Below are 24,083 nucleotides of genomic sequence, written 5' to 3' on the forward strand. Positions count from 1 at the left end.
ATTTATGCTGTCAGTTATCGCCATCTTCAAGCCAAGCATCTCTCTCTTGAACTGTACCCTTTTTACCCTGTGGGCTATTTCAGTCTGTCAAGAACCTTCTGAACTCTAAGCCTGTCCTCCACGATACACGCAGTCCCTCCTGACTTCGTGTTATCTAAAGGTTTAATAAACAAATCTGGTAAGTCAGCCTCCATCCAGGAAGGCAGCTTTGAATTCTCAGTAAAGAAAAAAGTTAAAAAGTCTTTCTATCAGAACATTTAGGCTTTTATAAGATCTTCACACAATACATTTTTGGAGATACCTGGCCAGACCTTATCGAACTGAAATGGATATAGAAATAGGCAGTTGCAGTAATGACAGCTTTAGTGAGAACACCCTACACAGACTGGATTGTATCTGCTCAATCAGATGTTTCTGCTTCTGCCTGTTTCCATCTCCCACATATTTTAATCTCTGCAAAGAGCTATTTGTTGCAACAGATACAGTGAAACACAAAGCACAGTGCTAAGCTCAGAACCAATAATGCAGAGGCCATTCCTGCCTTGAGAAGTTACCTCCTTGTTTCCTATAATGAATCCAAGGTAAGTCTGTAGGGCAGCACACAGTGACAGTGGTGGGTTTGCTCAAGGCTCAGCTAGCTCTAACTACGCACAGCTGCTCCAGGCACCAGAACCACTACAAGCTGGTTCCTTGTTTCATGCACGAGAAATAAAAAGCAAAGGTATTTTCAGCCATGAGGGACTTGCAGAGCACCTACAAATAGAAAGTTAATAAGCGTATGGGAAGACAGAGCTAACCCCCAATAACTCAGTTACAGCAGCAGAGCTCTCTCTGAATGATGGGAAGTTTAGTACTGACAGCCAGTCCTATACATAGGACAAGCAGAGAGCCCAGACAGTAGTTTATGGAAGGGATGCCCAAATGAGCAGTACCAACTTCCTTTTTACCACCTCTTGTATGGAAGAAACATCACAAAAATGAAGTAGCATCACTTCTGCAAAAGCGTTTGTTTCAACGGGCACTGCCAGCCCTCACTGCCCCTGCTACCCCTGCCAGGCCTCTCCCACCCCCCCAGCCCAGGCCCACATTTCAGCCCAGTCCAGGGCTATCAGTCCCTGCCCGTGGGCACCTGCCCAGCCCATCCCTGCAGCGGTGCCGGACGCCCTCCGGGGCTGGGGCTACCCCAGCTGCCCCCAGGGCCCTGCTCCCTTGGGGCGGGGGGGGGGGGGGGGGACAGGCCCTGGTGGCCAGGCCTGACACTGCTGGCAGCCCCTGCTGGTAGTGGCCCCAGAGAACCACCATCCCTTGCTGCGCCCTGACAGCTGGCTGCTTTAGAGGTCTGACAAGCTCCTTTAGGCCATCTCGATGTCAGTTTAACTGCAAGTCATTACCCAATAGTACAGAAGTAGATGAAGGAAGTTTTTCTCTGGAGAAAAAGAACTTCTTCTTTCCTTATTTATCAAGTACAACCCGTCAGGTGGAAAGCGCAGGATGTAGTTTACTCCAGAGCCCATCGCTTTTTTCCCAGGGAGGGAAGATTAGTGAGATGCTTAAAGCCTCCTCTAACCTCAAAAGAAGAAATCAAGAAGCTATTTGCAGCAATATTAGCACCATGAAAGTAGCTACAAATCACTCAAAGGCACTCCAAGTCTTAGTGCTTTATTTTTAATCTCAAAGCCAATGAAAAGAGGAAACTAATGCAGATCCCACAAGTATAAGCCTTCAGACGTTGCAATTTATTTCATTTAAAACTAACCAATAAGTGTTTAATTGGACACGTTTATAAGTAGGAAATAACTAGGATGCCAAAGAAATGCAGAAGAAGTCTTCAGTTTAAGTAGTCTTCTGATTTAGTGAACCTGTCCAGTAATACAGTCCAGCAAAATAGAAGTCCTTTGAAAGATTAAATAGGGATTTATACCCATAAGGCAGCATATCCAGCATAGCAGATCTAAGAGATCAGCCAAGATCAGCTTGGGAATCTCTCAACCCAACACCAACGTTGTTCAGTTCTGCCAGGCCATGGTAACAAGTGAGGGTTTGAGAAACAGCACCCTCCCCGCTGGAGGAAACTTCCCACCTCTTGCCTTGCAGTGCTGTTGAACTGTTTTGCCTGTAGCAGGGCAGAAAGAAATCACCCTAGATCCCTACCCCAAATGCCATAAGCTATTTGCATCAGTGCATGTGTGCAAGAGTTTCCATATACATAGCTTCTTCATAGTGGCGTTTCAGGAAACGAACTGATAAGACTTACTGTTGCCCATCCTGCAAGCAGACAGCGCCACAACATCAGTAGGAATAGTCACAGGCCCATAGTTATACATAGACCCCAGCCGGCACACCTATAAGAGCTACCCACCAGGAAACTGGCCAGCAACTACCTTTCAAAAAAAGACGACCTCGTGCACTGAATAGTCATCCAACTTTCCACAACAGTGAATTTCACAAGTAACTTATACAATGAAAGATACTCATTTCTTGCTCCAATTTAATCTGTTTCATACACACCCACCTCTCTGCCATATGTAATCAGAGATGAATCACTATTATAACAGCAGCTGCTTTTAGTCTTTTTTTCTGCTCTTACTTCACTAGAAGTAATGCTTCCATTTGTGCCCACTGATGTTGTATCTTTTATGTCAGTCTAGTAATCTTCCTGTTCAGTGCGCAGCTACTTTTTTTCCCCCCCAAATGCAAGGACATATACAACATTCTCCACTTCAGTGTCTCCTGTGTATTCCTCTCTGACATGATTTTTCCATCCTTACAGCGTGCCTCACTGACTACAATTCAGTATGAACAGGCAAGTCAGGCCTATGTGCTAGGAAGTTTACCCATTCAGCTGCATATACAGCAGGAGAGGAAAGATTCACTTCCCCTGTCTAGGAAAGGCTTTTGTAGCCACTTTGCTGTGGAAGCATAGAGAACTGGTAAAGAATTGTGCAAGTGTTTCAGGTTGACATGAAAAGGAGGTTGTGTAAGCATGAAGAATGTCTGCTGTTTGTCTGAAAGATTCTTTCCACAAAAAAGACAGATCAAAGTATGCTCCCAGTCCTGCCAGTTCTGGAAATTCATCTGCTCCTTCCAAGTCTCAAATTTTCTTCCTCGTTTCCTGCAGGATAGCCTTTGCAGGCAACACATAGGTCAGGAGTTAAGAAGGGCCTGAACAACTTCATTGCTGCTCTCATGCTTTTTCTTCGCATTCCAACTACAACTGCGCAGCTACAGGTTTTTATTGCTGCTGAATTTAAAAGTTGCTTGTGTTTGTTCTTTATCCTTCTTGATGGCAAATACAGTTTGTCAGTGCAAGTCATGTGGAGCCCTATGCTGCCTGAGAGCGCAAAACGGAAAGCATGTTTTCTATCATGTGCCATTAATATCGGCCGTCTTCATAGGCAGAAAATCAGGGGATATAATGCAAAGGATTAGCTCTGCAGAGACAAAAAAGCTAAGGAGCCTTCCAAGCCTATTTCCATGCAGTCCCTCACCCTAGGAGCTCTGGCTTCATTTTCAAGAGACCTACTGCTACGTGTCCAGTTACTTTCACAAGGAGCCAGCGACTAACATCCTGTTCTTTGAGGATAATGGAGCAGGAACTTGAATAAGCTCCTAGAAAGGATACCTTACCACAAGGAAGTGAGAGGTCAAATGCTAGTATTCTCATGCATTTCTCAGGTGGAATCCAAAGGAATATGTGGCTATTTCTATTTTCTAACATGCCTAGTTTTAGCAGTATTGAGAATAATGAGGTAAACAGAGAGGAAAAAAAAACATTCTCCAAGCACTCTATCTGATTCCTTCTATTAGCTATAGACCTTAATAGTATCTTAGGGATTGTATTCCACTGATCTCTAGATAAAGCATACAGCTGTATCCACAATTACCTCCCCTTTATGAAGCACCTCATATTTCCAAACTGCTAACTCCATCTGCTCCAAATTTTTGGAAGAAGTTTGAGCACAGGAAGAAAACAGAACAAATAAAAGATCTGCACAAATAAGAACACCTAAGAAAAGGTTCCATATTCTTCTAAGTTTATGGCATCCATGAAGGCTTCTTGTGAGCTTGCAGTCTGTATAAAACCAGAAAGTCAACTGAGCTTTTAGCATCCTCGTTAGACTCAGCTGAGAGGCTAATTTCCTCTTCGGGTTGATTTGGAGGCACGCTGACAAGGAAATTGTTTGCTCCGCTGTTTCTGTGATGTTGACAAAAGGACATGAGTAGCTGTAGGAACTAACCTACTTCTTTGAAATGACCCCATCAATAGCTGCAAGAAGGAGAAAGAGTCATTCGATGCCATAATGTAGCTAGGAGTAAATACGCTTTTTCTCTGTAAAAGGCTAGACAGAGTCCATGGAGAAGACCTTAATCTACAGCGCTTAGACTTTCATGTCTCCAATACTGAGCCAACGATGGCTCTCTTTATACGAGCAGAGAAAAAATAGGTTTTTCTATGAAGCTTGTCAGAATTTTACCTTATTCACCAAATGCAGAGCTATGGGCAAGAGACGGAAGGGAACGCAGACAGTTAAGTTACACTAAAATTTAAGAGCAACAAGGCTGTCATACACTTGCATCACTTCAGTGATGACTGACGGAGAAAGATGTCCTCCAAGCACAGTAAAATCATGTGAAAAGCACATTTAGATTTCCTAAGACCTAGGAGATATTAGGCCTTTGCATAATTCACTTATTTAGCAAAAGATCAACTCCTTTATGTCATCCTGTACAAGGATCTGCAAAGTGGCAGTGTGCATCGTTGTTACGTATTTATCATAATAAGAGCATCACAACACACCTAGGTAGATATAAATAATTCCTCTTAGGATGCAAAAACAGCTTATATAGATGTGCCATTTTACCCATGGTTACGCAAGTCAAAAAACTCAATTTTTCAGATGAGAGAAGTAAGCAAGAACAAGTCATGTCAGGGGCACTCTATCCACCTACATTTAGAGAATTTCGCCCAGATATTTCTAAAGCAGAATCTGGCATATGTAATTAAGTAGTATGCACAGGTTTTCTTCCAGTTCCAGAATCTTTTAAGTATTGACCTCAATCAAATAGGCCTCTACTGCCTTCAGGTTCAGTTCAGGATTTGAACCAAGATTAACATCATTATTAAAATGGTGGCATGTATATGGCCCTCTTTTATGGCCCAGCCTGACCCAAGAGCTCTTTCTCCAGTCTACCTGCTCCTGGAATCTGCTTCCTATCTGCCTTTCCACGCAAGGCCTCTTCTCATGGGAGGGTATGTGCACTGTACCTCCTCTAACTTCCTGCAAAGACTTTCCACAACTCCCTGCTCAGTTAAGATTATAGCCATTCAAATCACAAATGAAAGCCTTTTCCCCCTTATCTATATTTCCTTCCTCTCCTTTGGTTATTTAACTATAATTATTTAACTCGGCTAAAACAATTTAGAACACAGGTCAGATGAACAACTCCATGCTACATCGATATATGTTGTGTTGTATGAATCACTGGAGACTAGCTTGAAGGAACTAAATTCATTTCCCTTATTTAGTGGTCATGCATTAGTAACACTGAAAGAATCCAAACAAGAGCGAAGCCTTACTAAGTGACACGCAAACAGGCTCTTGCAATTAAACATACGAAAAACCTTTCTTCACTGTGACGGTGGTCAAACACTGGAACGCTGTCCAGACAGGTTGTGGACTCTCCATATTTGGAGATATTCAAAACCCGACTGGATACAGCCCTGAGTAGCCTGCTCCGGCTGACCCTGCTTTGAGCAGGGGGGTTGGGCTAGACTATCCCCAGAGGTCCCTTCCAACCCCAGCCACTCTGTGTGATCTTCTTCCCCTGAACTCAAGGCTAACTGCCTGTGCCCTTCCTCCGTGCACCTCTTCTCCCTAGCTAATTTACATTCAAGTAAAATTTTAATTTGGGTTTTAAAGGCTTTTCATCTGAGCTTTAAAGGCTTAAGCTTCAAATCACAGACTCAAACTGCATCTCCGAAACACACTTCAGAAGTGTTGCTACTGTTTCTCAGGATATTTTAACCAGCAAGTGGGCCGGGCCCAATGTCACATCCTGTACAATTAGGGTAGAGCAGCTGCAATGTGTATGTGTAAGTCAGAGATGCCTATGAAACAGATCTGTAGTCTAAACTACTGGAAGGATAAAGAAAACTACTGACAAACCAAATACTAGAGACTATTTTATGCAGAAGCAAGTTGCAGATGCAGCTGTATCTGACTGGCTCCCAGAAGATGTAGCCAGTTCACTGCATCAATTTAAAGCTGCACCTTGCTTCCCTAGTAGCAGCTGGAACATGCTATCATCCCATACGTAGGCCCAATTCACCCCTCTCAGATAACGTACCTTCCTCGCGCAGAAGATCACGTCTCATTGGCCAGCCATGATGGAATAAATGATTGTTTCCCATCATTGGTCTTTTTGGAAGAGTATTCTCATAAAAAAGGACTTCAAATATTCATTGAAACCTCTTCAAGGTGACAAGGAGAGCCCGATTGCTAGGCGTGGTCTATGCAACTTCTCCTTGAGAGCGCTACTGGCATGTGTTCTCCAAAGATCATAACTTACAGTGCATTCCATGTTTGACAAAATACTCTGGAAGTCCATACAAAGCTAGTTATGCTCTCTAGATGTACCCTGCCAAGGAGAAGCTGCTGCACACTTTCAGCAATAAACCCTCTTAACGTTTTGTCCTTGGGTCTAGGCCTAACAACAGAGTTGCGAGGACATGGAAAATGAAGAAAACAGTAGCACCGACTACAGCAGTAATTTTTGCTCAGATTTTCCTGCTATTGCCGCCACCCTACAATATTATCCCTAAGAACAGGAGTGCTTTTACATCCAGAGCTCAGCTATAAAGCTCTGGTTGCTCAGCTATACGGATGTAGGTAGCATTAGACTCTAGGAAATTAAATACCAGCTACTCCAATTCAGGAATAACAAGTTGCAGCAATACCAGGACATTTGCACCTTTTAAGACCCTCTACAAAAGACAGACAAGAGCCAATAGGACCTCTGGGTATCACAGATTTTTATTCTGAACAGATTACTGAAGGAATAAGGGAAGGACCCAGGATCACCCACCTCTTTAAGAAAGTAAGAGTACACCAAATAAGAGAAGTCCTGAGGCAGGAACAACCAGAATTCAAGGATGTGTGTGGATTACTGGTGCTTACTAGCCTGTCACTAAAGCAGTAATAGTTGCTTTCTCTCCATTTCAATTATGCTTTCTCTGTCCCAGCAGGGATCTGTTCTCCTCTTCTTTCTCTACTACCACAGTTAGCTTTGTTCTACCCTCGCAGGCAGGGAAGTCAGAGAGGCCCCAGCTACCCTTCCTTCCAAAATGAAAGCACTATTTGAGTGGCGGTCAGAGGTCCTTTCCTAGAAGCCTAAAAATCAATTCTACTTCCTCTTCACAGTGAGGTTTGGGGAGAAGGGGAAGCGGAGGAAGCGAGACGCCAGAAACACATCTAGATCCAATATTTGGCCATGGATATCATCATCCTTTTAAACAACATGCTGACCTACTGATAGACCCGTATTAGCCAGGCACTCTTTCTGAAAGGGATTTGGGGACCCTGCCTCCATGCTCTTGCATCCACTACTCACATGCCAGCACGTCAGAACTCACATTACTGCTTTGATGCTTGTGACGGGCACATGAGCTCCCTTGTTTCTTTGACCTATTTTAGTCAGGGCCCCATTCTGCCACTAGTTAGATCAGTCTAAAAAGCAGGACATCACAAAATGTGCTTTATTTTTCTCAGCAACTAAAGTTGTTCTGCAAAACTGTTTACTTAACTGGAAGTTACTCCAAGAGCCAGCAAGCCTTTTGTTCTAACCTCTGTGTTAGAAATAACACCTGTTTTGGACTTCAGTAAAGGAAGTGGGCTAAAATTATTCATTTCCTCTCCTCCCCTCCCCCAGGAGGCTAAGCACCCACTTTGTTTCCCCCTCCCCCCAGGTGGAACATTAACTGAAGATGCCTGAAAAAAAGGGAGGGTATAAAAGAAAAGACAGCGATACAAACAACATATACTTAAGTGTTGTCTAATGATGCCATCCAGTCACTTCTCTCCCCACATGGATATCAGTCCAGACCTTTCCCAGCTTGTCAAAACCAGCCACAGGGAGCCAGGCAGGCACCATTAGGAACCCATGCAGTGACTGACCTCAGACTGAAGCCATACCCCAGCACAGTTTGGGCCTCTAGTGTGTTTCTGAGATGAAATATCTGTTAGGCTGTCTGTGCTCAGGACTAACTCTAAGGATGGATACTATGCTTTGTGAACACATCAGTTCAACTTTGAGGGTGGGAAGGGAAAGACAGCATCCAAAAATTTACTCAAAACAAACCAAAACTGCAAATAATAATATTTTCTACTTCCAGTTAGAAGACTGCAACATAGTTTAAGTGACTCTTCAGTTTTTCTTGAGAGCTTTGGCTCACTTTCACTAAGTAATTTAAACTTTTTTTTTTTTTTTAAATGACCTCCCCTCCGAGAAAGGGGCAGTCTCCCAAAGTGAACAGTTTGAGACTAGGTTTCATCCTAGTCTGATTGATTCAAGGATTTGTTTGCCAGCATTGATGTAGCTGAAGTCTCATGAAACTGCAATCCAAGAGGACATCTGTCTTCTAACATCAGAAGATGTCAGGTTTTTGCCGCTAAGAACAGTGGATTAGACCTTGGCAATTGAGTTTTCACCCAAAAGGCAGTTCTTAGAAGCTTTGGTGCTAACCTAAGATAAGTTTTATCTCAGCCTAATGAAAAACTCTGAAGCCTGGAATCTGGAAGAAAAGGATTCTAACACATTTTAATTGAGAATATACGGTTTTGTTAGCGCTCTGTGCCTGACCCTGCATTTCTTGCTGGTACTTTTCATTACATTCATCTTTCAGGGACTGAAAGGTGCACTGTCTTTACAACAGACAGCTGTCTCCACCGCAGCTGAGGCCTTCTGCGCAATGGGTATGGGTCCAAACTCTTGGGTCAGAACAGTGTCCAGTGAAGCGACAACAGTGCAAGAACAAGTATGCTCAGTATGATTCTAATTGTAGTACAGGCATGGCCTAAAATCACTTGATCTACACACCAGAATACAAACCAGGATTAGAGCAGCTTAAGTTATACAATGCAACAGTTTCCACAATTTGGGATTTGAGTAGTCAAAAGAATCAGAGGTCCATGTTTCACACGTATCAAAGCACTGCACCAACTGAACTACTGCAAAATCAAATCACCATGCTATGAACAGCATGCAGCGTCTGTCATCATCATTATGATGAAAAGAGTGAAAGGGCAGCAGCAACCTCTACTCCATCTATTGCTAGGAGGAAATATTCAAATCAATACCCACATGCTTTTCTCCCGAGGCGTCTGCATCTATTTCTGATGACCATATATCAGACTCCTCAGAGTGAAATCTGAATTCCAGAATTAACGGGTCAAGTTAATTTTCTTTTTCAAATTAGCAGTAAAACACTAATCCCAGTTCTATTTATGTTAAAATGTATATTACTATGGAGTAATGAGATGAAGGTATAGCCAGAAAGAGCAGAGAAATTAAATGATAATTGATGCTGAAACAGCATCACACCATGAAGCCTATGGTCGAGAATCTGATCTCAGATAAGGTTATGAATGACAATCACCCAGAGAGCTTATAGAGTTCTTTGAAGAGCCACATGAGCTTTTATTGCCATATGATTTACACATAAGTAAATATAAAAAATAGCGTCTAGGCGTTTTCTGGAAGTAGAGGAGAATGGCAGCTTTTGTTAGCACATCTATCAGGAGCATTACAGAACTTCTTCTGGGCTCCAGTGCTAGCTCCAGCTTGCTTGCTCCCTCCCATCCCAATCTATTTCCTCAAACAGGTTTCTGCCTGCCCCATAGCACAAACTTCAGCACGCTACACCAAGTTCCGCATTTATTTTGTATGGCAAAATGAAGGAATTAAACACTACAGAAGTCAATGAAGTATGACAAGGAACCTTAAGACTGGCAAGCTGTCAGCACAGTTGAAGAGGGCAACATTACTACCTCCTGCTCAGAGATGCAGAGGCTTTATTTCACATCTCTGCTATTCATAACCTATGGGTTGTTTTTTTTTTTTTTTCCCTTTTCGCAGGGCCCTTCCGCAGCGCTGCCAAGCGAGCTGTTCAAGTACGCCGCCTGCTACCTTACAACGGCTCCCTACGAGGAGGAGCGGAACGACGGGCCGGGCCAGTCGGCCCACGAAGAGCCCCACGCCGTGCACCGTCACGTCAGACCTCCGCTCTCAGCGTTTACTTCGGCCAAGGACCGCGGGGGGCGGCTTAGCCTTGGGGGAGGCCGCGCAGGCAGGCCCGTGACCCGCGGGAACCCCCGCCCCGCTGCCGGCCCCCTGCGCCGCCCGTCACCCCCAAGCCGCCCAGAAGCGGCATTCCCCCCACCCCTCACCCGCCCCGCAGGGAGGCAGCGGGATCCAAAGCAAGGCCAGACGCGGCGGCGGCGGCTGAGCACACGCCCCGCTCCCCTTCGCGGCCCGAGGCGCTCGGTGCCCGGCCGCGGCGGCCGGACAGGTCGCGGAGCCGGGCTGCTGCCGCGGGCCGAGGCCGGGCGCCCTGCCCAGCCCCGAGGGGCGCCCCTGCGCCGGCGCAGCTACCGGCGAGGCCCCGGCCGCGCCGCCCCGCTCCGGCCAGCGGCCTCCCGCGGCGGGGGAGACCCCGGCCGGCGCCCCGCCGCCGCCGCCACCGGCCCCTGCGCGGAGCCCCGGGCCGCGGCCCGCGCCCGCGGAGCCCCCGGCTCCCGCCCCGGCAGCCCGCCCTGCGCGTACCGCTGCTATCCTTGAAGTGAGGGGGTGGGACGTCTCGCAGCGACTGCGTCCAGCCCCCCTTCTCCGCTTCCTCCTCCTCCTCCATAGGGCCGGGGCCATCCGGGACGGCGCTGCCGGCGCCCTGCCGCTGCCGCCGCCGCTCGCCCGTCGCGGCCGGGTCGGCCGCCGCCCTGGGGGCGCGGCGCCGGGCCACCCTGCTCCGCGGGCCCGGCCCCTGCGGGCGCCCCTCGTCCTCCTCGTCGTCCTCCTCGTCCTGGGAAGAGGCGGCGGAGCGGGAGTCGGCCGAGGTGCTGTAGAAGGGGTTCCCGCTGCTGTCCTGGCCCGACTCGCCGAAGACGTCGTCGGAGATCTGCAGGCTCTCGTAGCGGGAGCGGGCCGCCTCCAGCAGCGACAGCGCCTTCCTCCGCGCCGGCCCGCCGCCGCCGCCGCCCTCCGCCATCATCTCGGCCGCCGCCAGCAGCCGCCCGCGCTCCCCTCGGCCTGGCTCGGCCGGGTCCTGCGGCCGCAGGCAGCAGCCCAGCAGCAGCAGCGGCTCGGAGACGGCGGCGAGCAGGCAGGGAGTAGGGGAAGCCGCCCCGCCGCCGTCGCCGGAGCCGGGACTGAGCCCTGCCTCCCGCTCCCGCCCGCACCACCCGCCCCTGTGTGTGTGCAGGGACATGGGGGGAAGGAGCCAGCTCAACATCTCCAAGTACCACATCCAGCCAATTACCGCGGCAGTCCGCGCCCGGGAGGTGGGGTTATATGGGCGCCGCGGCCCGCCGCCGCCGCCCGCCCCCCGCCCGCCCCTTCTCGCCGCGCCGCTCCGCCCATTTAAAACCACAGCGCCGGCCTCGCCGCCGCCGCCGCGGCCGCCGCCAGGGGGGTCTGTGCGGCGCCCGCCCGCCCCGCCCCCGCCGGAGCTGTCCGCCCGCCCGCGGTGCTGGAGCCGCGCGCGGCGGCGGGCGGGCGGGGCGGGGCGGGGCAGACCGGGCGGCCGTTGCGGCCGTTGCCGTGTTGGGGCGCGGCCGCCCGGCGGCGCCGCCCTGTGGTGACGCTCGCTGGCGCCATGCGCGGCGGGGGCTCCGCGGGGCAGCCGGAGCGGGAGCGGGGTCGCCTCAGCCCGGCCGCAGAGTTCACTGTGCAGAGAGAGCGGGGAGCGGGCGGTGCGGCGGCGCCGGGGCCGGAGTGGGGGGGGGGGACGGGGAGGAGGAGGGAGGGAAAGTGCTAGAAGGCGGCTCCGCGGGCGCTGGGCCCCGGCGTCGAGCGAAGCCTGCGGGCCGGTGTTTGGGGAGATGAGGTGCTGGGTGCTCTGCAGGGCCTCGGGGTGAGTGTCCGCGGTGGTTTGGTGCCTCTGGTGAGTGGGGGTGGGAAATGACCGTTGCTCCAGAGGGTGGGCACGCACCCACAGCTCATTTAAAGGTGACAACGGTGGCACACGAAGAAACACGGGAAGGGAAAACAGCTGTGCCCAGCCTGGCTTAGTTAAGCAGAATTCAAAATAATCCCTAGAATAATGAAAGAATTTCGTAAAGTCTCCTTCCATGCAGAAGCCCCGGCGATCTGTTTGGTATTACAGTAATGTTTGAAATCTCCAGTCAAGGTTTATTATTATTACTCTCGGCATCCCACCGTGCTAGTCACTGTACAAACCCTCATTAAGACAGTCCTGTCGTCCCTTCTCCTCAACAGCAGCAGTAGCTATCGAGTCTACTGATAGCAATGCTTTCCAAAAAACCCATTAATCAGGTTGTATGGCATGATTGTTTTCAATTTTGGGGGGGGGTAAGTTTCGCACAGTGTGCATTTTTGATGCAAACCTGCAACACAGGTTAATCTGGAGCTCTGTAAGTGCTACAGGTGTTACAAATGTTATAATAGTGAATGTTTCTGCCTTTTCAAAAATGAGGGTTAATGTCCTTCTGATGAATCTTGAGGATTCTAGTACAAACTGGAATAAGTTAAAGGCTGGAAAGTATAAGTATGTAAGTGTCCAGTCTTATGTTCTATCCAATTGTCTTTAAATTGCAATGCCCTCATTAAAGCATTAAAATACTATATAGCACATGCAGCCAAACCCAGAGAAAAGAATCCCTTTCCTATGCATCCGTAAGCAAATAGAAAAACCCACTGTAATTTGGGTTTGAAAAACCTCATGGATGTCTCATTGATTATATAAAAAATTACTAAGCATATACATAAAGGGATTTTTTTTTTTTACTGCACACTCTGCCAACTCAGCCTGTAAATTAGGAATTACACTGGGTTCCTTTCATCTCACTAGTCACCAGACTAATCACCTTTACTCACATCTGTGCTACCCTGCTGTCTTCAGAATATGTCTTCAAATGACACCCTTAGCTGTAACGAATCATCATCCGAAAACAAGTTGCACAGCTGTCACTGGAGGCATAGCTGGACTTGCGGAAGTTTTCCCGCTGTTGAGAATGAGCTTGACCCTCGTGAGTCCAGTCTGCTGGGCTGGCATATAGAAAACCATAGATTAGTCTTGACAAATGTTGCCTGTTTTGTATGCAGTCCACATGAAAGAAAAAAGTGTGGTGCTCTGTGATGACCTTCTCCCAGAATGGTTTTAAAGACTGGGAAAAATACTTTAAAGGTGTTGGCAGGTTCTTTGTACTAGAGACATTGAAAGAAACGTTTGATTTGTGGATGGACGGAACTCTCCAGGCTGGTGGTGTAGAATTCACCTCAGCATCCAGGATCTATCAGAGTGCCCTTTGGGGCATAGGGAGGTTGAAACTGTCTCTGCATCTTCTGTATTTCAGTAAACCGAACAGCAGGAAGGACTACTCCGAAGTCAGGACAGAAAAGAAAGGCTCATCAGAGTGGGCACCCAGTAAAAATATCAAAAGGAACCAGAGGCCAGAACTTTGGTGAAGAGACTGAAGAAACTCCAACAGACTTACCTGGCTGCTGGTTGCTGGGAAGACTTTCTTCCAACTCTTGCACGCTTCAGTCCAAAAGCTGGCACCCATTACAGCTGGTTGAGGTGTTCTGCCAGGACCTCAACTCCTGGTGGCGTTCCAGGAGTCCAGAGCTCTGGGAGGGGACAGCTACAGCAATGGAAAGAAGCATGACTGACCCTTGCAGTTGCCAATCCAACATGACACTTTAAAGATAGTATCCTGCCATTCACACACAGGCCTTTTGGTGGTGGCTACAGCTGTTTCCCCTCTTTCAGCCTGGCCTGTACAAAGACAGGTAGCTCTTCTGTCTGGAAGGATCAGATCGCTTCTCTGAGACAGCGCTATAGAGGCTCACACGTAAGACTGTGTGCCTAGGGTTTTAGCTTGCCTTATCTGGTCTAACACATAGCCCTTCATCTATTCCTCTCAGATTAGCAGTACAAACTGCTAACTGGATTACTGTAAAAACAAGGGTTCTGGACTGTGAAAATTGCCAGATATGACATGCTAGTAGTCATTCGATTAGAAGCGATCGTGGAGATGCAAAGATAAGGAATGCAGTTCTGAAAATGGTCGCCGCCAAGGTTGCTGGGTTTTTTTTATTAACAATCAAGAAGAAGTCACCAGTAGTTGTTTGCAATTGAAAGAACGAATTATATAAACCTAATGGAACGTTATAAACATAGCTGTATTTTCTCCTTAATCAGTTATGCTTGTGCTTAGCTGCTAGAAAAGTCAGAGTAAACTGACTTTTGTATCCATGGCAACCTGTGGATCCACTTTTAATTTGCTCACATAGAAAGTGTTGCAAGCCTTTTTTTTTTCCTCCTGTAAAGTTCTATTTTTTTATTGCAAGAGTAATGGTGCTTTCCGTATTCTTCGTCTGATCGTTACAACCTTCAGTTAAGGCCGTGACAGAACTGAGCTGCTCATCTTCTGCAATATGTCATTGCAGATTTTAACACTTCCCTTGCAGCCCCAAGGGCCAATTGGCAGTGGCTGATCCTTAAATTATCCTTCAGCCAAGTGATAAAATATTTTGAGGAAGACGCACGATGGATCACACCATCCGTAGCAGAGCATGCAGAGCAGTTTCAGCACATGCAGCCAAATGATTCTTTGTATTCACTTTGCACAAATTTGAATCTAATCCTGTTTCCACTTCAATCAAAGGTATAGTAATTCTATTCCTGTGGTCAGTATGGTCCCCATTGGGAGTGGGATCAGACCCTTATTTTGTAATTCAATCGGGTTGCAGAGGAAGACCACTTTGACTGCTAATCTTGACTTGATAATCTTTGACTGCTTTGGTGGTTCTGCAGCTCTAATTCATGGACTAGGGGCTGTCTGAAGAACTCTTGCTGAGACACTGAACCACTGAAACGTGGCAACTCACAGGTTTGTAACTCTCCTTTTCTAGCCATCTCCCTAAGACTGTTTAAAGATGGCTAGAAATATATTGGGTAGTCCTTGTACTGCTGTGCCATGTGTATCTCCTTCAACTAACATTAGAACAGTGTACATACAGGAGGTGGTAATCCCTTTCTGAAAATACACATGCTGCAAGAAAAGGATTGAGAGCCCCTGGGTAACTGAGCTAGTCTGTAAAACTTACATGTAATGTGCTGGGTTTTAAGACTTAGTATGATGAGAAAATTGAGGCTTTGTGCCTGCAGAAGGAAGTATTTCTCAGTTCTGAGTAACTTGCTCTTAATATTTAGATATCAAGCTCTTTGAGGAAGGGTCTTATGCTGTGTTTGCACAGCACTTTACACTGTCACACCTTGGCCCAGATCCAACAAAATATTGACATTTCTATCTCCTATTTAAGCTTCCTGACTTCCTATTGATTTCAGAAACTTTGTAAATCTAAGCTCTGGTCCGTGCCCGGTGCTTTCACAGCACAAATACATTGAGATGGAATAATATTTTATCAGTTTACAATAGTATTCTTTTTTAATCCCCTGTTCTGCAACTCCAACGCAGAATTTGAATATCAAACTGTCTTCCGTCTCAGTCTCCTTCCTTAAAGAAGGAGTCTGTACAGTCAGAGTTGATTTGTTGATCAAGGATGAGGTGAAGCAGACTACAGTTTCCTCTTCTGTTATTGTAGTACCTCAATTAGGTGAATAGGAAAACTAGGAAAAAAGGTTTTATCAAGACTGAAAGCAGTGATTACTTGGAGGAACAGAAAATATAAACATTGGGTTAGGTGGTGTTGGTTTTGCTTGGCCGCTTCTCTAACAACAAACACACTGAAGAGAGAAATGGAGCTAGCATGTGCTTTTCTCCTAAATCCCAGAGAAGAGGCAGTGAGGGGCCGTCTGGTCCTCGATGAAGATCATGGATCATGCTGTTTCTAAGCACGTCACTGTGTGATGTGTGATTTAGCCTCACTTGACAGGGAAGAAATCTATACAGCCACAACCAGTAATCTTACATTCCTCTCCATGCTCTGATCTCGGTTACTTGCCCAGCTGTGTGGCCCGTAGAAAAGCAGCTCAGTAGGGGTTGATCTGCCACTGTATTGCAAAATATAGTTACTCCACGTAGGGAGTTGTGGACCTCTTTCTCCTCCTCCCTACAACTGTCCTGTTTGAAGTAATATCCATAACTTTTTTTTTTCTTTTAAACTCCTCCAGTAGTTACAGCATATGGGATATTGGCAGCCATAACAACGGTTGTCGAGCTGTTTCCTTTTCACTCTTTGGTTTCCAGCTTCTTAGGAGTGTCTGAACTCTATTTCTTGGATTGGTATTTTACACTGCCCAAACATGATGTTAAGTCAAATGAAATAAGTCATTATTTTCGTGGGAAAATAGGGGGAAAAGTACGTTTTTGAAACTATATTGAGCAGACCAGGGACACAGAACTGTGCTGTCTTTTAGAAATCAAACACTGAGTGCTCTAATGCTGCACTTATTTTTCCATTGAAAACCACATAGTTTTGAAATGCACTTTTCAAAGGGCTATCCCAACACACTCACTTCATGGTAATGCCTGGTCCGATAACGCAGAGGCTCACGGGAGTGCTGTTAAAGGCAGCAGTCATTAAGCCGCTGCTCTACAGCAGTCTGTGTCCCCCACAGTGTAAATCATGTTCGGCTTGTGGTCAGTGCAAGACTGGAACCTAGAAAGTACCTGGGATTGGTAGCATGGTACCATCTGGGCTCTCTTTATTTAGCTAGTTAATTCTATTAAAAAGCACTAAAAGATAGTTAAGTTTGCATGGCATCAAGCCCAAAGCCCAAAGCTAGGGACAGAAACTTAGCCCCACGGAAGCTACAACAGTCGTGTCTTTGATGATCACTCATTACTATCCAAATAGCACATCAAAACATACGTGTATTTCTAACGTCTGCAACCCTGTATGCAGCAAATAAATGATAATTTCAGGTCTTGTCCTATTTGTTCTTTTGCTCAGTAGAAAGGAAAGAGCTTTTCTAAAGAAAACCATGCTATGGCAAGACATGAAGGATCTGTTACAGGACAGGGTCCTTTGCAGGTTGGTTCGCTGTTACAGGCTTGCATGGCATTTGCTTTACCGTGGTCATTCTTGCTTTATCACCACTGCTCTGCAGAATGCCAACTTACCCTTCTTGAGACCGTCTTTGAAGACTCCAGCTGCCAAGCAAAGTGCTTGCCTGTGTGAGTGGGCGCAGGCATATTCAGGCCATTTGCTCCACGGGCTACATGACCGTGTTCTACACAAGCTGTTTTTCCTGTTGCAGCTCAGATTGGAGGGTTCCCTCGCTGCAGGATTTGCTCATTCTTTTTGTCTCTCAGCTTCTAAATTCACCGTTCCAACACAGCATTAGAGTGATAATATCGTTAAGTATTACCAACATTAAGCATTGATAATTAATATTTGATAAGTAATGATTAATTAATAATTACCTTATCAATATTATTAATAAACTGTTAAATATTAGAATAATATCATAAAATAAGAGGCTGTTGAAAAGTGGCCCCAAGCTTACTGTAACACTATGAATATCTCTTCTTGGAGGTTATAAACATAGCCTGTCAGAGGGTAGAAGAGCCATAATACCCCACATCAGTTTCTTAAGTTGTTCCCTCTTGCCACCTAGCACTGTTTGTCTGCTAAAATGCTTTATGGTTTTGAGCACATTTTTCCTAAAATGCACTTTGAAGCCACCAGGAGACAGAGTATCCCATTTGGCAGTTGCCAGGAGGTACTGGTTAGCCTTATCTGAATGGGCTGTAAACCGTTAACAGTCTATGCTAAACCTTCTCACAAAAGGTATCTCTTTTTGTGCTAGTAGCCTACTAGACAATTAAAATCTCATTGAAATGGGTAAGTCTTTTTAAAGCAGTACAGGTTAGCAAAGTAAGTTTAGATTGACACTCTGTTGCATTTTATCACGCACCAAATAGATTAATTTATGTTTTGATCAAAAGCAGCATTTTTAGAGGATTCACCTTTTCTCTGGAGAAAAGAAAAAGAGACTGAAAAAGCAAAAGATCTTCTGTATAGGATGATATGAATAAAATGGAATCACTTCCAGGATCTGGAATGGAATCACATCTTCCCACATAAAAGGAAGAATGTTAGTCATAAAGTAAGGCAGATGGCTGTTAGTCACCATTAAATGTGGAGAGTGTGCTCACTATTCTATTGATACAGCCGCAGGAGAAACCAGTTCCGAATCAGCTCCTGTCAAAAAAGTCTTTCAGAAGTCAAAATCTGATCATAAAAGGGAGCAGTATCGAAAATGTGTGAGGGAAGAGGGAAGAAGGAAAACTGAGAATATTTTTATTAACAAAAATAATTGTTAATTTCAAAAATACCTTCTATTTGACATCTGTTACCGTTGTTACCGTGTAGGAGCTTCTTTTTTTTTCCCCCTCAAGCAAAGGCTGAAAAGTTCAGCCATCATAACGTAAGTGGGCTTTGCTCTTGAGGGTAATTGAACATCTGCAGCAATGGATGAAATGTGGAAATACTTCCCCACAGGACTGGCCCATCAAATGCTCCTTTCGTGGCATGTCAATGACTGTTAACTCGGCACACTTCGAATTTATATTCTGAGATGCACCACTGGAAGCAACCAATATTTCTGGGGCTGTAATCTCTAAGTAGCTTGTAATGTTGTTGCACATAGGGTATTTCAAAGACATCTGGAAAAAATGATCATGACCTGCTATCAGAAATGGTTTATTTACATGCCAGTTTCTCTCCAAATATATACTCAAGATTCAAAACAGGAACATTTCCAAAGAGCGTTGTAAAATCAGACTTCTTGATACTGCAAGATGGAGGAAAGGATCAACAGAAACACATTTTTTACAAATTCCCTGTATGTGATAAAAATAACTTTAAGTTACAAAAATGAAAAAATAATGCAAATAAACTTTTGTGTCAGATTTACGTTCTTCCTTTTCTTTTTTGTTTGTATGTAGCTTAGCTAATTTTGTTAATGCCTGCTACTTTCATTCAGATATGTGTGCCCTATCAAACTATGTTCTTTTTTCACGGTTTGATGACTTTGTTGTGTGTTGGGCTGGCTGCATTTATGGGGAAACTTAAAATTCTCTTTAGAAAGCCCATTTCCACTATCCTAAGAAAACACAAGAAAACATTCTCAGGTGGTCAAATCCTACTCAAATCCTTTTTGTAGGACATCATGTGATCTGGGAGGCACCAAAGCAGTGTAGGGGCACCAGCTGCAGCTGATTCTCAAGCCAGAACAGGGTTCTTCCAAGTATCACATATCATTACTATTTGGTGGACCACTGAAAGATCCCACTGCTGTTGAGAGCTGCAGACAGTGCCCTGATTATTGCATTGTCTTCCTCCGGACAGTACCAACCTAAGTCTAACATGTAAGTTACATAGTCACCCTTCCTTATTGTACCTCCTTTTGTGGAGCTGCTTGCTGTTCACTGGGACTTCATGGTAGAGCAGTCTGGTCCTCTGACCTTGGAACATTTCCTAAGGACAATTCACCTGGTTTTGCTTGAGGATGTCACTACTTTTCTTAAATCCGGAGAGACCGCTTGCAGGGATTGATTCAGGCTTTGTGTTCATTCAGTCAGTGATGTGTTTGCTCAGGCACTCGAGCTGTAATTTCTTTGAAATACCACTATTGCATTTCAGTCAGAGCGTTGACTAGACCATAACTCTACAAAGTTAAGGCGCCGGCAGCTTGGCCTCAATTTGAACAGACGTTTTCTCTGACACCAGGATATCAGCCCTTTCTGCCATCTGATTTCCCCAGAAAGGGACAAAGAAAACACATCTTTTTAAATGTTTTGTTTTAATTATTTTTTTCCTGCTACCAGCTGAGCACTGCTTTGCTGAGAATGTTTTTTGCTAAATCTATGTGTGCTGAAAATAGTGTACATGGAATTTTAGCTACTGCTGTAAATCTGACACTGCTTCACATGTCATGTCCTAGTCTGCTTACTTTCATGAGGCAAATGAGAAAACACAGTGGATAAAGGCTTGGATCCTTGCTAAATTCTGGAGTGACATTGACATTTGCCAGCTACTTAATTATTAGCCCTTCAAGGCTGCTCTCTAACACAGAGATTATAGTAAAAAGAAAAGAGAAAGGAGAGAAACTTTTCTGAGTGCCAGTTCAGTTACTGCAGTTTAAAATAGATATTATGTAAAACATCCTAGCTTCATGCAGAAAAACCACTCATTTGTTCACTGCAGTGCCCACTTATTTTCCCTGATATGGGTCACTTGCCTTTTCAAAGCTTATTACATGTAAGATTAGTCCCTGGAGGAGGTTACACAAATACCATATGGAAATGAGGCATTTACTCATGATATACACCACATCTGCATTTTTCTCCATAAACAACTGTTGCCCTCTCCTCTGGGAAGACTTCTGTCGCACATGAGAGCCTCCTTCACGGTCTACAGGCTGTGGACACAATGGTTCCCTGGATTTGCCTTACACACAGCCCTAAATCGGTTTCCGTCATCTCCTTGGGCCCATCCCCAGTCCCATCAGGACGAGTGGGATTTTTTGTCACTGATTTAGCTCAGGAGATGAGTAGATTCATGGACTTCATCTTCCTTGTACGGTTCCCCTGGCTGATTTTTTGATTACAGGAGTCCCTTCTCATTGTTTCTCACTATTCTTTCCAAATTTTTTCCCCTGCATGCTCAAAATACAGAAAATAAATTGCAAATTAATATTGCTGCCTGCTATTTATTTGGGGAGCAGTAAAGAAACTTATGTTTTCTTTATTTGTAATCATTGTTCTTTAAAAAAAAAAAGGTGCATGGTTTGATTTTTATCCTGCTCATCCTCATTAGTGGATTGCAACAACTGCAGAAAAAACACTCTCTTCTGACTAGGATTCCTTACCCACTAAAGAGAGGAAATCATGCCGCTCATTAGACACGAACTCCACAAGCTGTAAACCCTTCTCAGAGGTAACAATTGAATTGCCACAGGGTCACAAAGAAATTTCGTGGCCATGCTGTCAGGCTAGTAATGTGGCTATAGCCCCTGCAACTTCTGCTCTTTTTTCATCCCTGAATAAATTTGCAATCACTCTTCCTGGAGCTCTATCTTCCTTACACATAACCTATGCCATTGCCTTCCAGGCAGAAGGCAAAATCTAGTTCATGACTTCGCCGTCTTCTCAGTTACTGCTACTAGGTGTCTTCTCTGAGCCAATCCTTCCCAGGAAGACTTCTCAACCTCTTTTGAATCCAGCCATCCGGCAACACCTACTAGCAAGGTGGTACCTCAGGCAAATTCTGCCACAATTATGCACCCCTCCCAAAGACAATTAATCTTAGTGGTACTTAAAGATTGGTACATAAATTACATTTCTCTGAAACCTTTAACTTAGTAAAACAGACATTTGCTGCAGGCAGCTGCAGTACAAGTCAATCCGATTTATTTAGTGTAGATTAATAGTTTGATACAGTCATTTTCCAAGGACACTTACTAGGGTTATTTCTGAATGTTCAGTCATTTCCTAGCCTGAAATGTGCTGTATGATGAATGTAGCTGAATTTATACTTTTAAGTGAGCTTTGTTTCCTTTCAACTCCTTTTTCCAAGCAGGCAGCCTCCAAAGATGAGCAGAGGTCAAATCATCAGCTGTTGGCTTTAAAGCTGTCCCCTTTCTGCTAGTTCAGAGAGCTCAAATCCTATAAATCTCCTTGATCTTAAAATTCACGGAAAAGCAGACTGAAAGCTAAAAGAAAAGCCTGAGCATTTAGCTATCTTGGAAATGTCTTTCCAAATACATATTCTGCAAGATTTATCTTGCAAAGCTAGTTAAATAGATCTGTTCAGCTCTGGGCACCTTTTGTCTGGTGGTTTAAATGAAGAGACATTGGTTCCACTGAGAGAAAATGATAAGTAAAGGCTACTGATAAAATAGCTGACCATATATCTGCACTTCTTCAGAAATGAGGGCATGCATCTGAACTGATATAATTGCTGAAAATGTATTCATGTTTTAAGAAAAATCTGGCTGCTCTCTCATCTTATAACCATCCTATATTTATCATTTGCCATATTAATGAATAGTTGCTTGGTCATGAGGATATTTGTTTATGGCAGGTACCAGATGGGACCAATCAATAGGTTAGGCCAGATAATCTGGGGCTGTACCTTTGTCATTCAATAATATTAGGCCCTACTAGCTAAAGGAAGCTCCTTATTTGTTTGTGCTTGTGTTTGCAGTTTTTTCAAACTCGTCTATCTTGTGCACAGAAACAGGAGAGGCACAGAAATGCAGACTCACCAGGTTGGCCTGCACTGTGCTCAGCCCCCAGCCCAGATCTAGTGATCACTGACAAGACGCATCTTATCTGTGCCAATTTTTCTTTCACAAAGACTCTGCCATGATACAGCAGGGAGCAGGCTGCTGGCTGAGTGAACTGCTTCAGCAGTGACGGCTTTGTCCAAGTGACTGCATGTATGCCCGTTGTGGAATTGAGAGAGCGATGTTGTCACTGGGTGACAAGCATGTGTCAACTTGCCTGACTGCAAGTGTGAGATGCCATACGCATGTCCTGTCACACGACAGCAGATGGGCCATAGTCGTGAGGCCTCCATCAGAGGTGTCGCGCTCCAGCATGAGCATGGAGCCTCCTTTCCACAAAGACTCTCCTGGGGAGGATTTTCAGATGTTTCTTGCACTGCCTTAACTTTCTCTGCAAGAGCTCAGATGCAAAAATCTCATTCCTCTGATAAATGCTGAATGTGGAGCACGCCCATCCATCTCTTCTCTCTATTATTTCAGTTTTGCTATTGATCTCTGCTAACACAAGAAAGTGTGAGAGATGTAGGCATGGTATTATGAAGCTGGAATATACAGTGACATTTCCTTGTCCTTGAACACATTCCCAGCAATCTGCAAATGTTAAAAATGGATGACCCTTTCCAAAATCAATTTATGCTTCAGTTCAGAAGGCTATGACACATACAGTACGTATCATATGTTTTTAGGATGACTCAATACCTGCAAATTCCTGTGAAACTGATGGAGGGTAGGAGAGGCTTATGGTAGGAAAGATGGCCTGCTGGAGAGGGATACCAAAAGATGAAGGGCCCCAGCAAGAGAGGAAAGAGAAGAACATAAAAATGAAAATGCTAAGACAGACCTATGCTCTCTCTTGCCCATATCCTCTCTCTCTCTCTCTCTCTCTCTCTAAGGCCAGCAGAAGCTCAGAGGAAAACCCTAACAGGACAGTGCTCTACTACAACTGCCGTTTACCCCCTGCCTTGAGCTCTCTGCACCGTAGGAAATTCCAGATCTTAAATGTTGTGACTCCATCTCTGTCTAATCACCAGGCTTTATTTCCAGTCACTCTTCTGATTGCTTTTTGAACAGACTCATACTTTTGGCTTTCACAACACCCTTTGTAACACGCTGTGGCAATGAATTCCACAGTTTAAGAACAGTGTGTGAGAGAATATTTCTTTTGTTTTTAACCTGCCATCTGATCATTTCATTTGATGTCCCTCAGTTCTTGCATTATGAGAAATAGTGAATAATTATTCCTTATTCATTTTCTCATAATGTATATTCATGATGTTATATTTTTTGTCCATTTTCTAGCTTTACCATATCCTTTTAAGGACTGATTAATCATGAATATTCAAGATGTAAGCACGTTGCAGATTTTTACAATGACCTATTGATGTTTTCTGTTCTATTTTGTATTCTTTTCTTACTAGTTTTTAACCTGCTATTTTCCTTTTTCACTGATGCTGAATATTGAACTGATGTTTTCAGAAATTATCTGCAAAAAATCTAAGTTCACTTTCATGAGTAATAATTGCTAATTTGACATAATAAGATGCAGAACTTCAAAGTTGAGAATTTTTAATGTAATGTAGAAATAGAG

At 44.9% G+C, this 24,083-nt stretch overlaps 1 protein-coding gene across 1 annotated transcript in view; it reads right to left on the bottom strand.

Moving 5' to 3' along the window:
- PGBD5 (piggyBac transposable element derived 5) overlaps positions 1-11,518 on the bottom strand; it is a 69,887-nt gene extending 58,369 nt beyond the window's left edge. Inside the window, exon 1 of the mRNA XM_068939051.1 lies at positions 10,822-11,518. Within this exon, the coding sequence (XP_068795152.1) occupies positions 10,822-11,518 (697 nt within the window). The remainder of the gene's footprint in view (positions 1-10,821) is intronic.
- Positions 11,519-24,083: the final 12,565 nt, after the last annotated feature.

This window comes from Struthio camelus, chromosome 3 (assembly GCF_040807025.1).
Source record: "Struthio camelus isolate bStrCam1 chromosome 3, bStrCam1.hap1, whole genome shotgun sequence".
NCBI lineage: Eukaryota > Metazoa > Chordata > Aves > Struthioniformes > Struthionidae > Struthio > Struthio camelus.